We start from the raw sequence: 14,609 nt of genomic DNA on the forward strand, positions 1-14,609 counted from the left end.
TGGCCTCAGCAGTCACCACCTTGGTGTAAACTGTCCCCATCTCTAGCCTGCAGCTTCTTGTCCACTTTGTCTACAGCCTTTCTTGATCCTGATAATCAATGTCCGTCCCCCTTGCCCCCACCGTTAGCCAGATAATCTTTTAATTGTCTGAGTCAGATCCCACTACTTTCCATTTAAAACTCTCCAATGAATTTCCAGTGGACTAAGGATAAAATCCCAACCTCTCCCTTTGACTCTAGTTGCCCTGCATAAGCCAACACTGTTATCTCTTCTGAGAAGCTTCTTACCACTTTCTCCCTCAAGCCATCTTGATCTTGGATATAATCCCTGAATGTGCTGAATTTATTTCATCTCCAAGGCATTTGCATTGCTGTTCCATCTGCCTGGAATGCCTTGAGATCTTGACCACCTCATCATTTGAGTTCTGTTATCTGTCACCTCCTCAAAAATGCCTCCCCTGATGGTTCCACTCAATTGCCACACTCTCCAGTCACCCTCTATCATATCACTCTTTTCTGTTCTCATCCCTCACCATATGAAATTATTTCTTTGTATATTTACTAATTGTCACTTTCCATGCTCCCCATCAGATGGAAAGATCATGAAAGGAAGAGACTTGCCTATCCTTTTCATTGACAGCATAGTGCCTGGCACATATTATATGTGCCATAAAAAATGAATGAAGTTAGACATTCGAATTCTAGTTTCATTTCTCATTGGTTCAGTAACCTTGGGTAAATTCTTTAATGTTTCTGAGTCATAGTGTCCTCATCTACAGATGAGGTATCAATACCCTGTACACATCTCACTGGGTTGAACAAAATTTTGAGTGTACAAGTGCCTGGAAGATACAAAGAAGTATACATGCATGTCTTTATAATTATAATAAATTGATATTGGGATTATTGACAAGATCATTTTCCCTGTGTTCAACAGAATAAATTCCAAGCTTTTTTCATGGCATGCAATGCCCCCCATTAACTGCTCTCTCTCTGTCTCTGGTCTTCTCTCTACACCCTGGAACCAACCCCACCAAATCTCCCCCAATGTATCATGGAATTCCCAATCTTTGGGCCTCTTCCCAGGTGCTCCCTTTGCAGGATGCGCCCTGTCCTCCACCTTATTGTCTGCGTGGAAAAAGCCCACTTATCTTTCAATATTCAGCTCAAATATTAGTTTTTCTATGAGACTTTTCCTAAGCACCTCCTCATCCCCTCCACTTCCAGGCTTCCAATTGTACCCAGGGTATTCTGCCAATGTGATTCCTGATATAGTTTATTGTACAAATTTGTTTTCATAATTGTCTATCCCGCTGGATTTGTGCATTCCCTCAGGGCAGGAACTGTATCTTATTTATCTGTGTATCATCCCCACTGACTCAGAGCAAGCCCTTAGTAGTGACTGTTGGATTTTTATCATCATCATCAACATCATCATCATCAATAGCTCTTATAGAGGAGATCATGGCCCATGATGGCACAATTTTGCAGAGTAAACAAATGCAGATAGGGTGTGAGAGACTAGGTTCAAGCTGTGGCTCTGACCTTGGGCAAATCACTTCCCCACTCTGGACTTCAGTTTCTTTTTCTGCCAAAAGAATGGAACTGCATAATCTGTAAGCTCCTTTCCAAAACTACATTTCATGCTTCCCATTCCTCAGTAGCAGGACTTTGAGGCGATGGAACAGCTGTACAAATTATCCCCTAATTGGGATGTCAGAAGTGTGGTTCCTTTGAGCCTCATGGAGAGAGGCTTCGACCTTCCACTAGGGACTGGTGCCTCTCAGTTCTAAACCAGCTTAAGCCAGTGCTGTCCTTCATGCCTCCCTGCACAGCTCTTAGCTGACCTTAATGATCCCTCTCTCTGTGAGCGATCCTTTGAGCTGCAATTACTAATTGATGTTTGTAAAGTCTTTGAAAGTCTCAGGTGACAGATGTAATCAAAGGCCAATTTATGATAATTGTTATTAGTACAGCTCCTCATTATTTGTTAATGTTAACGGCAGGGCCAGCAGGTGTTTCAAGATTGAGCGAGGGATTGAGGCTGGCCATGTCTGGTGGGAGAAAGAGAAAAACATGGATGTTGGGGGGGGGGGGGGATTTGGGGCTTTTGAGGTACTCCTGTTGGTTTCAGTCTAGCCAGATTCCACTTTGTGGGGTTATGACTCAGCATGAAGCATGGCACTAAATGCACAGGATTGCACAATGGAATTTTTATGTGCACAGGTTCAAACCCAGCTCAGTCTCTTCAGCATCATGGTCTCTCTGAGTCTTGGCTTGTTCGACTGTTAAATGAAGATACATATAGTATTGATTTGCATTTGCTGTGGTTGGAGAATGAGTTTGAGGCAAGTAAGAGTGGATTTGGTAAGACCAATTAGGAAGCTGCTAAAGTTTCCCAGGCAAGAGATGATGGTATTCCAGGTTAGTATGATGGCTCTGGAGATGGGAAAAGCACATGGATTGGAGAGAATTTTAGAGTGTGTGACCAGTAGGACTTGGTGACAATTGGATGTAGAAGGTGAGGGTCTTGGACAATCCAGACTTCTGAGATAGGAAAGTCTTAGGGATGTTTTTGCAGTGAAGGAATGATTTAAAATAATCATTGCCTATTATTTCCATCAGTCTCTTGTAGGTCTGATTTATTTGAATCTCCTCTCAACTCTGTATCCAGATAAACTGAGTTTATGAGTATGCAAAGTTGGGGGCCATGATGTAAAAGATGGAACTTGACCAAATTTCAGCCTCCAGGAAGAGTCTGCAGAAGAACAGTCTCACTTCTCCACTTGTCTCTCTATAAGTACAACATTCCCAATCTTCCTTTGAAATCTCACTCTCTTTCCTCGATGAATCCAGTATGTCGCCTGGTCTCTGCATACCCTGGACTTGGCTAATTTTGTTTCTCCTTCTTGAATCCCCTCCTCCCACACCCTGTTCACAGTCTATTCAAATTTGATTGATGGGTTAAAAATGTCTGTGCACCCACAGATTTTGCTTGTTCTTTCTTTAGAGTACCTCCACATTCTGCCTCATATATACCAATTGTGATATTCTAAGAATGATAGCCAATATTAATTGAGTGTTTATTGCCCATCAAGCACCATGATAAGCATTTTTTCATACATCTTCTCATTTTGTATTTACAAACATTTTTATAAATTTGATACTATGGGTATCAAAATTTTCCAAATGATGAGACTCAGAGAGTTTAAATCACTTGCCCAACATCAAATAGATGGTCAGTGCCAATGTATGCAACAGGAAAGACATCATACTAGGCATATTCATAAAAAATGCTGAGGGGAAAGAAACTTTGAGACCCATTAATCTTATTTAGTGGCGTTAATTAATAGCATTAACGCCATTATAAAGCACAATAAACAGACAGAATCCTTGAATGTAAATGGCTTCATTAAATCCCAGGTTAATATTGTATCACAACATTGATGGAAAAGGGACTAATGGAGGGTTTGAGCAAAAATGATATTATGATATTGACTGGTGTCTCCTCAGGATCCCTTATGTAAGGATATATATGATAAACTCCCCTTCTAGTATCTCTCATAAAAAATATGTATGTATGCTTCCTTCTATCCAGTAAAAGAAGATAAGCAAACCTGCCATATGTCTATTTTTGCCATGGCTTTTAGGAAGCTCAACAAGTATACGTAAGGTTCTAGTTCATTAATCATCTATACTAGGTCGCTGGAGCAATAACAATCTTTCTTCCACAAAGATTCTTGAGCTAACTAAAAATTTTATTTTAACTGAAGGTGTAATATGTATTAATATGTATTCATATATATGTGTACATAAATGTACATATATACATATGCTAAAACATTTATGTGTATGTATGTATAAACAAACATGCTGTATTTGCCACACACAAATGTTTGTGTTAGCAACATCTTCATTTGAAAGATGCTTAGGAATGTGCAAAGAGTTATCACAGCTATTGTTTACTCCTCACAAAGAACTCAGTGAGCTTGGGAAGGCACATCTCATCCCCATTCGACACATGGGAAAGCTGAAGCATAAAAGGCCAACATTCAGTTCACGTAGTTGAAAAACAGCAGAGCCAGTTTTTAAACCCATGGATCCAATTTCCAAATTCAGAAGTTTCCCCACTTTTTCACCATTTGGGGGCCAATTGGGCAGAACTTCATGGAGGCCCTCAGTTTGGAGGGGGCTTGATGGAGGCAGAAACCCTGCTATATGGAAACTTAGGCTCTATTTCCATGAGCTTCTTTGGGACTTGGGTCTGGAGCATTGATGCCTCAAGGCCCAGGCTGAGAAGATTATCAGCTGTCAACATTTGGGTAACCTTCATTTCCTTCTCCAAATGAGTTTAAAGTATATTTGCATTGGAAGGAAAATGTTCGTGGTCCCTTAGGTCTCATACCATGATAATAAAGTCTGTAGAAACTGTAAGTGAGTGAAAAAATAAATTAGCAACCTGGGAGAACTCATCTTGATATTTGTACAAGGTGACACTTGGGGAATTTCTCTCACCTGGGAAGAGAAGTTTGAGACCCATCAGGGCTTCAACAGAAGTTCAGAGCTTTCAAGAGCAGGTGATAAGTCTCAAATGGTGGAATGGAGGCCTGGAGATAGAGATGCTCAAGGGGCTGGGTGATCCCAGGAGACAGAATCCACTGAGGACTGGGAAGGAGGCTAAAGCAGGTAGACAGGGCATGGAATCTAGGCTCTGGTGACAGATGAGAACAGGGTGGGGGCATTTACCAGGCCAAGGGTCTCCAAAGTGGTTACAGAAAGTTTGTGATGATAGCCCTGGATCCAAATGTCTATTTCTCAGTCTCCCTCTCCGCTTCTACAAGGCTGCTACAGAGTGAATAAAAGCCAGAAATATGTTCCTAACATAGGACCATGGCAACAAATCAGAAAAAGGACATGCGGAGGGCTTCGCTTCACAGTTTTCTGTTACCTTGGCTCAGCCATGGATGAGTGGGAGAGATCAAAGGTTTTCCGAGATCTCTCAACCAAACTTCATGGTAGACTTGGAAGAACCACTGCCTTTCAAGGAGGAACAGTGTCACAGGGAGTATTAGACATTTCTTTACCGTATCTCCACAGAGTAAAGATAAAAGTCTGCTGCTAAAATCCCTCTTTCAGTATGAAGTAACTGAGATGCTATGAGATTCCAGGGTGCTTCTGGCAGTCCATCGATCCACTGATTTAAATGGTGCCATTTTGTCTGGGAGGCCAATCAGGAAGTAGTATGGGTGAAAACACCTCGCTTCGTGTCTGAGATGCAGCAGGTGCTCAATAATATAAAGTTCTCAGGATCTGTAATAAGAACTGCATAGATGCTTCAAGAGTGAGTCTGGGTATTATGAGAATTTGAAGGAAAAGATTAAGGCATAATGGAGAAGTGGGTTGGTCATTACGGATGTTCTCAAATATCCCAGTTCTGCTTCTAGAAATGTAGTTGGAATGCACTGCCTAATTCTTTTCTTTTTTTAATTTAGCCTAATTGTAAGACATTTATTTATTTACTTACTTATTTTATTTGTTTATTTATTTATTTGTTGAGGAAGATTAGCCCTGAGCTAACTACTGCCAATCTTCCTCTTTTTGCTGAGGAAGACTGGCCCTGAGCTAACGTCCATGCCCATCTTCCTCTACTTTTTATGTGGGACACCTACCACAGCATGGCGTGCCAAGTGGTGCCATGTCCCGCCCGGGATCTGAACCGGTGAACCCTGGGCCAACAAAGCGTAACGTGCAAACTTAACCACTGTGCCACCAGGCCGGTCCCTATTTATTTATTTTTTATTGAGGTCATAATAGTTTATAACATTGTGATATTTCAGTTGCACATTATTCTTTGTCAGTCACCATATAAATGTGCCTCTTCACCCCTTGTTCTGACCCCAATCCCCTTCCCCTCTGGTAACCACTAAATTCTTCTCTTTGTTCATGTGTTAGTTTATCGTCGACATATGAGTGAAATAATATAGTGTTTCTCTTTCTCAGTCGGGCTTATTTCACTTGACATAATACTCTCCAGGTCCATCCATGTTGTTGTGAATGGGACAATTTTGTCTCTTTTACGGGTGAGTAGTACTTCATTGTGTATATATGCCACAGCTTCTTCATCTGATCATCAGTTGATGGGCACTTGGTTTGCTTCCACTTCTTGGCTATAGAAATGCACTGCCTAATTCTTTTTTAATTTAAGCATGGCCACATGACTAGTCTAAGCCAACGGAATGTGAAAGTGTTGTGTATCATTTTGTGTGAAAACTTTTTAGAACCAGTGCCCTATTTGCCACATTTCTGTTTCTCTGCCTTGGTGATTACGGAAGCATGTGTCAAGATGGACTTTTCATCAGCCTGAATGACTATGACAAGCAGAGCCCTTCTGCGGACCCATTTTGGATATGTAGAAGGAGTGAAAAATAATATCTTTTTTTCTGGAAATACACTAAAATTTCCTGGTTGGTTGTTACCACAGCATAAATTAGTTCATCCTAACCAACATAGGAGTTTTCTTATAAACTCCCTGATGGAATATCTAAGACCAAAGCCATGAGATCTCCTATGGAGTCTTAACTCTAAACCATTTCAGCTCGAGTCTCCCACATCTTCTCATTCTATGGGTCACTTGAGCTTTTCTCATGTGACATGTGAATAGTCACTAAAGTAAAAAGAGAATTAGGGAATGAGAGGGGCAAGATCATTCCCAAAAGATAAAGTCAATTATGTCAAAAGATTTAACAGGAACAGATGTCGGGCTTGGAACAATATACGAAAAATTAAATTTAGAAAAATACAGGTTGGGGTGGGATTATAAAGCAATTGAATCATGGGTGAGCCAAGGCAATCAACAGCTGCCACATAGACATGGTTCCTAAGGTCCTTCAGAGTTGGGAAGTTATGTGCTTCCATGTGGAGTCTACTGGACAAAGTGGGATACACCAGGTAAGGATGCACCAATCCTCCCCTCCCTCACGAGAAGGGTTCCAGGAAAATAGCAAAAGGGAAAAGAACAAATTTTACAACAACTGTGACAGATGCCTTATATACATTGTCTCATTTACTCTCCCCGAATTTTGGGGAGGTAAATCATTAATCACATTTTACATCTTGAGATGTTAAGTAACTCGCTCAAGTTCACATAGCTGAGAACAGCCAAATTCAAGCCAAGTCTGTCTTGACGTGCAACTCTCAGTTCTTTCCATCCCACCATGCCACAGAAAACACATTCATGTGCAAACGTTCTTTTAACAGTGCTTGGACACAACTAAGCTTAGTTTCATCCAATTCGTTTATATATAAAGAATTTTTCCTAACCCAGCTCTACCTAGATCATCCCAACTATTATAGTATGATTACACTGCAAACATGAGGACCTATTCGAAATAGCATCTGGCTTCGAACTGCTCTCAAGAGGCAATTGAGTTCAGGAGCTGGAAGAGGAAGTGAGAGAAAGAGAACAATCACCCTTCTACTTCCCACTTCTTTTATTTAGCTCATCATTTGGCAGAGGCTACTTCCAGGTTAAATGTGCCCCTACATGATGAAAAAGGATATGGCAAGGAAAGAGTTTTCTCTGGGCATAAATAGAACATGCACAACAGCATTACCAACAAAAGGTGGCTTCTGATGGATATTTGCATGAATTCGCCACACTTGTTTTGCATCCAACCGTTAATTATGGTCCTTTCAACTTCACAATCATGGCTAATGGTGGTGGGGATGCAGAGAACAGTAGATTCAGCAGACCTCATTCTGGGAAGAGTGGGAAAGACACAATGCAAAACTCCACCCGCCCACTGTTTACAACTGAGACAGCTACTCTGGGTATCATTTGGAGGATTTGGAGGAAATCAAGGCTGCCCAGGAGCCTGGAGCTTGGGAAATGAGACAGCTGGGGAAGAGTCTGCTGTGATGGAAGGAAGGTCCTTTAGGGCTCATCTGTCTATGGTGAAAATAGCTCAGAACCACATCTCTCATGCTACACTGAGTGGAAATTCAGACTGTACTTATTTGATGTCTTTCAGTATTCAAGATCTTTTCTCATTTAATCCTCCAAATGATTGTGTAAAGCATGCATTACTATTTCAATTTTATAAGTGAGGAAACTGAGACTCACAGATAACAAGAAACAGTTCAGCCCTCATTCATTCATCAAATGATCATTGAGTATCTACCATGTGTTAAATATTGTACTCAGTGTGGAGGATACAGCAGCAAACAAAACAGAGTCCCCACCTCCTGTGGCTCTCAGTCTAACAAGAGAGGCATGCACTACACAAAAACAAGTGCAATTAAAAATAAATCCAGTGTTATAAAGAAAAAGAACAGGTTAGCATGTAAGTGAATACTGGTGTGGATGGCTCTTAGATAATATAGTTGGGAAGTTCCCAGAGGATGTGACATGAAGGTGAGGCCTGAAAAATCAGAAGGTACTAGTTCTGCAAAGAACAAAGAAGAGAGAGACTCGGGTGAAACAACAGCTTGCATGAGGGCCCCGAAGTGAGAAAAATATCTTGGAATGTTTGAGACACAATGTCTTAGAATATGGTCAAGAGAGGAGGAATAGTTAAAATGTAGCAGGCATGGCTTAGCTATATCTGAAGCACAATGCTAACCTCTGGGCACCCCTTTTTTTGTAAGGAGGGCATTTGAAAAAGGAATCTATCTATGAAAGAACAGAATAAGAAGGATGAAAGAGATACAGAAATCATGTCATATGAGAAACAGAAGTAACTGCATGTTAAATATCAATGAGAAATGGCTGGCATGGCTAGGGATGGTAGTTGGTACTGCAATATTTTCTCCGAAAGGTTGACTTGAGAAAGAAAGACTTGATTTGTTCAAGTCAGTACAAATGCCAGAGAACAGAGAGTTAAGGAGACAGAATTTGGCTTTATAGAAGGAAGAAAGTTCTAATAATTTTACCTATTGTACAAAGGAATCAACTCTTTCCTCCAGAGAATTGCAGTGGTCAAGCTGAGGCTATAGAATGCTCTGTCAAGAACGCTTTATCAGAGATTGCTTTGTTGGCTTCTGGTCTACGTTAAAATCACCCGATTCTAAAATATTATAGATCTATAACATAGCTATATCCAAAACAAATGGTTACAATATGCCCTGATCCACAAGAAAGACGGGCCTGAGAATTCAGAACCAAGGACAGTGCTCTGACAGCTGGGACTGCCCGTCGTTGTCTCTCAGAAAGCATCAATGGGCAAATGTAATACTACTAATCTGATCAAATTCCCAATACAAGTGCCTGAGAACAACTTGCACTTCATGAATATGCCTGTAAGGACTCGAAAGACCATGCCTCATAATGCGCATCATACTTGGACTCTCCATAGCGTTTATAGAGCTGGATTAAAATACTTCACATTTATACAAATCACTGTTGAGTTTACAAAATGTCTTTATCCTCCTCCTAATGAGAGTCAACATTTAATGAGTGACCTCCACATTCCTAAGTCTAATGATTAATTATTTGACATATTATTTCATTTGTTTATTTGTTTACTTTTGGTTTCTCCCCTACTAGAATGTAAACACCATGAGAGCAGGGATTTTTTTGTCTGTTTGGCTTACTGCTTTATTCCAAACACTTAGAAGAAGTGCCTTTTTTTGACATATAGTTTGTGCTTCCTAGATGTTCACTTAATAAATCAATCAATCAATCATATCTAACTCTTTTAATAGCTTACTTAAAGTCACAGAATTACCAGGGTTTTTTGTGTAGCTAGTAAAGGCTGAATATTTAGCTACTCTGCTAAGCTGAAAAATCATCCTTAATATCCATAGAACAAAGGTTTCTGGACCCTAAAATTCTCTTACCCTGTCCTAACTGAAACTTGCAGGTAGGGAGCAATGAAATTGATTGATAGTAAATTATTCAACCTGGCCCACAACCATCCTGCAACAAATGGCCATCTTTGCTTTCCTTTATTTTAGGTTAATATAACTTTGCCCCATCTTTTGTTTTTAATCTTCTAGTGACATAGATTTGCTGAATTCTGGTTTTTACTTGACCCAAGATATTTTCCCTTCCTTTTACAAGGGGAGAAAAAGCACTACTTAAAAAAAAATCAAATCTAGTGCTTTTGTCTTCTGGCTTGCTTTATAGTTGCAGATTTTCATGTTTACTTATAGTTTCCTTTGTTTCTCCCTATTTTCTTGTAGATTGTTGTTTCCTGGATTTTCTATCTTAAAGACTGGCACCTGAGCTAACATCTGCTGCCAATCTTCTTTTTTACCCCCTCCTTCTTCTCCCCAAAGCCCCCCAGTACATAGTTGTATATCCTACTTCTAGTTCCTTCTGGTTGTGTTATGTAGGACACCGCCTCAACATGGCTTGATGAGTGGTGCTAGGTCTACACCCAGGATCCGAACTGGTGAAATCCTGGGCCCCTGAAGCAGAGCATGTGAACCCAACCACCTGGCCACAGGGCTGGCCCTTTTCTGGCTTTTAAATGATAGACTGCAAGGCTGCCTTTAGGTTCAAAAAACTACATTTAAAAAAAAATTCTCAGTATCAAAAATAAAATAGTAGTTATGTATTCCATCCTGTCCAAAGTGAGAAAATTAGCAGATTTTAATTTACACTCATCAGTCCTCTCTTTTTCAGTTTTTGTTGACATAATGGTGAATTGTAGATCCAGATCACAATTGTTAATCTTTGACATTACATATCTTCTCTTTAAGTATTGTTTTTATACTAACTTTCTTTTTTATAACATATTTAGAGCAATTATTCAGCATTAATTTATGTTTAATTAGTTTCCATGGTCACTGCACATCTTTTTATTCCATATTTCTCTTCTCTTCATTTCTTTATTTTGATTCATTGTTCAGTCAATTGCTCTTTGAATGATTTATTAGAGGCAGGGCATCTGGGAGCCCCTGGATGCTGAGAATGTCTTTCTGATGTATTTGCACAAGAAGAACAACTTGGCTGATAAGGAATTTGTGGGTTATAACATTTTCTCCTCAAAAATACTCCAGGCTTAACTGCATTGTCTGCTGCCCTTTATCATATGGAGAAATCTGAGAGGGGCTAGGCAGAGATTTGTCAGCCTGAGAATGGCTCTTCTGCTCCCATGACCCTTTCAACCAACTCCTTTCAGTAAAACTTAATACTAAATGCAGCAATTTGAAGTAGTGCATAGTTTTTCTCTTGCCAGAAAAATACAACATTCTGAGCGTCCAGTTCCCACAGCTTTTCCTTTCTGTTCCTGTGAGGCTGACTACACCCTCAAGACACCTGGCATAAACACTCATCCAATTCCATTCTTGCTTGTATTTCATTACTGCAAATCTTAGTTCCAAAATGGGAGTACACATGGTGTAGAATCGAGGGCATAAGTAATTAAATGGCTTTATTCGTCTTGGAATCCATGGTAGAAACAGCTTCCTAGATGAGGCAGCTTCAGGGTAGGGTGACTTTTTTCTCAATGGACAAACCTTTTGTCTTGAGGATGGGGTCAATTGTGTGATGTTCGGGGAGCAAAACCTTCAAGAATCCTTCTGCTTCACTTGCTGTTCTGCGTGGGGCCAGTCATACTTAGTTTGGGGAAATTCCTCCTGGGGTCCATTTGCCAGTTTCTGGGGTTCTATAGACTTGGTTTCTTGCTGGGTTTTTATGAGAATCTTGGTAGGAATCTGATAAAGGGTGGACTGATGCAGCTACTACTCCATTTCACAGCATGGAAACCCAACAGCACCTTGTCATATGTTGCCAAGAGCAAGGGAGCCACACATCCTCAGAGTTGTGCTGAACAAATAAACTGGCCAGTATGGAAAGCAGAGAACAAGAACAAGATGGGGCCCTTGAAGCTTCTGCCCATCTTTATGTCTTCTTTCTCGATACTTTAGAGTGTTTCATGCAGAGGGAAGACCAGATGGACAGGTGGAAGGCAGTCTGGTAGCTTCTCTTTATAGTTTTGTACTCTCTGTGAGGAGTATTGCTTGAATCAGTAATAAATGCAGAGCTGAAATACCAATGTGGAATTTAAATGGCTATGTGGATATTTTAAATGTTAATTAGTTCCTCAATCCAGGTTTCTCAAGGTAATGGCTGCCACTGACAGTCTAAACCAAACTCTCTATCTTGGCCATCCAGAGCCTACACAGGCTGATCTCCACACACTTCACCAAGGCTTGCTTTTGTCTCAGCTTTCTCTTCTCCAGTGAGCTTCTCACTTCACTGGGGCTTCTCATTCCAGATATACTGTGGAACATGGCACATACCAGACTCCCTTACAAATGTATAAGCTCTTGGAGGGCACATACTACATAACCTTAACATGGAAACATAGGGCCTCGCATATGTCAGTGCTCATTATATATTTGTTGAATGAAATATAGTAACCTGGAGTATGTCCACAAAAGCATCATTGATGGAAAATACAAACTTGTGTCATAAGAGAAAATAAAGATAGTTAGCTTGTAAGAAATAAGACCAGATGAAGGTGTTTGTATAAAGGGGAAGTGGATGATAGACTAGATCTTATGTAACTGAAAGAATACCACCTGTGAAGGTGATTGCTTTGGTTCCATTGGGCCCTAAGAGAAAGAACCAAGAGCAATGGGTAGAAGCTACAATAAAAGATATATTTAAGTCAGTATAATAAAAAGCTTTCTTAGAGCCACAGCCCCACTCCCCAAAGACCATCAAAGATACCACATAAAGAAGTAAGTTCTCTGTTATTGGAGGTATTCAACAATAAGCACTAACACTGGTTAACTGTGATATGGTAATGTTGATTGAAACACTGTTTTGTTTGTAGGGGAAGGGCAGGAGGTATTGGCTGACCTTTCAGGTCCTTTCCAGCCCTGTGATTTTGTGATGTTATAACTGGCTCCCCTCCCAGATCAAAGAAATATTTGACACAAAAAAAGTTTACCTTGTCTTTGGGAGAAAAGAATACTTTCCAGTGTGACTAATGATAATGATAGAGGAGCTAGTATTCACTGATTAAATACAACCTGCTTAGTGTATTCACAGATATCCAATTGACAGGTATCATTTTATAGATGAGGAAATTAAGACCTTAAAAGTGAGACACCTTCTACCCTCTAATACAGGGATCTGCAAACTTTTTCTGTAAAGGGCCATAGAGTAAATATTTTAGGCTTTACGAGGCACTGAGTCACTGTCTCAACTACTCAACCATACTATTGTAGTATCAAAGCAGCCAGAGACCATGTAATTGAATAGGCATTGCAATATTAAAAAAAAAAAAATTCTTATTTTTTAAAAAAAGGCATAGGGCTGGATTTGGCCCACTGGTCTTAGTCTGTCAACCTCTGCTCTAAAGCCATGCTGTCTTTTCATATGAGAATGGGAAAAATACAAACAAGGCAAGAAATGGCCTCCATGTGGCCATACTTACTCCATTTGCTTTGCTGAGTGCCTGGAAGTAGATGCTGTAGCTTTTCAGAGGGGAAAGAGGAGGGTTCCAGTAGCCATTGTATGTCTTGTTGTCACCCACTGTAAATGGCTGGGTGACAGGCAGGTTGGCGGGCTTCAGTTCAGCAGCAAAGTAGTGTAAAGAATCGAGGCTGGAGGCGTTCCTATAGCTTACAGGCACTGAAAAGCACTCAATGATGTCAGCTGCCCTCCGTGACTTCTGAAGTCTCTCCTCCTTGACAACCAGCTGATAAACACTGGACAGGAAAGAAGAGAGATAGATGAACAACTATCTGGAAGGACGAACTTGTTAGTTATCATCATGACTTCCGTCTACAACTAATTTTTCCTCCTGAGCTTCAGACTTGTAAACCTACTGCTATATGGAAATCTCTCTCCATTTAGATGCCCCAAAACCAGCTCACTCTGGGTATGTCCAAAATGCATTTCAATCCCAAACCCTACAAACCCGCCTGCTCCTCCTTCTATGGCTCTTTCCTTAGTGAAGGGTAGCATTGCCTGTCAAGTGGTCAGGCCTTGAATCTTGGGCTCATTCTCAATTCCTACCTCCTTAGTTCTCACTCTGCACCTCTAATCAACAGACCCTGTTGACTTGACCTTTTTCTGCCCCTTCCCGTTTTCTCCTCCCATCATGTTGAGGTTGGGCACTTCCCCACCTCTTACCCAGACTCGACTGGTCTTTTTGCCTCTAATTATTTCATCAGTTAACCAGTTGACCCATTGATCTTCCCAATCATATAGTACTCTCCCTCTTCAAATGCTTTCATAGGCTCTCCCTTATTTGAACGATGCAATATAAACTCCTCATGCTGGCATGTGGGGCACTCTGTGCCTGACTTCTAGTCTACCTTTCAGAAAGTCTTATGATGTACCCTCATTCTAGCTGCTCCAGACTCCATGCTATTGTACAAACATCCTTTGGATCCTACCCATGCCATCACCAGGTCATGCTTCCTCTACCTGCAATGCCCTCTCATCCTGCCCACCTCTGCCTGTGGAAGCTTTTCCCTAAAGGCTGAGCCTATCTTTCTTCTCTTCTATGAAGCCTGTCTAGACTCTCCCATTTGGATGAGTTTTTTCCCTCCTTAATTTCCCTGCAGCTAACTAATGGCTATCTGCTTGGGAATGCAATACCATGAGCATGGGACTACTGTTTCCCTAGCTAGACTGTCACATTT

The 14,609-nt window shown here is 40.7% G+C and overlaps 1 protein-coding gene across 17 annotated transcripts in view; it reads right to left on the bottom strand.

The window, feature by feature from the left end:
• PTPRT (protein tyrosine phosphatase receptor type T) overlaps positions 1–14,609 on the bottom strand; it is a 1,024,383-nt gene that overhangs the window by 203,914 nt on the left and 805,860 nt on the right. For all 17 annotated transcript variants that reach the window (XM_023626585.2, XM_070247923.1, XM_070247921.1 and 14 more), the window contains one exon: positions 13,394–13,667. In XM_023626585.2, the coding sequence (XP_023482353.1) occupies positions 13,394–13,667 (274 nt within the window). The remainder of the gene's footprint in view (positions 1–13,393; positions 13,668–14,609) is intronic.

The sequence above is a fragment of the Equus caballus genome, chromosome 22, assembly GCF_041296265.1.
Source record: "Equus caballus isolate H_3958 breed thoroughbred chromosome 22, TB-T2T, whole genome shotgun sequence".
NCBI lineage: Eukaryota > Metazoa > Chordata > Mammalia > Perissodactyla > Equidae > Equus > Equus caballus.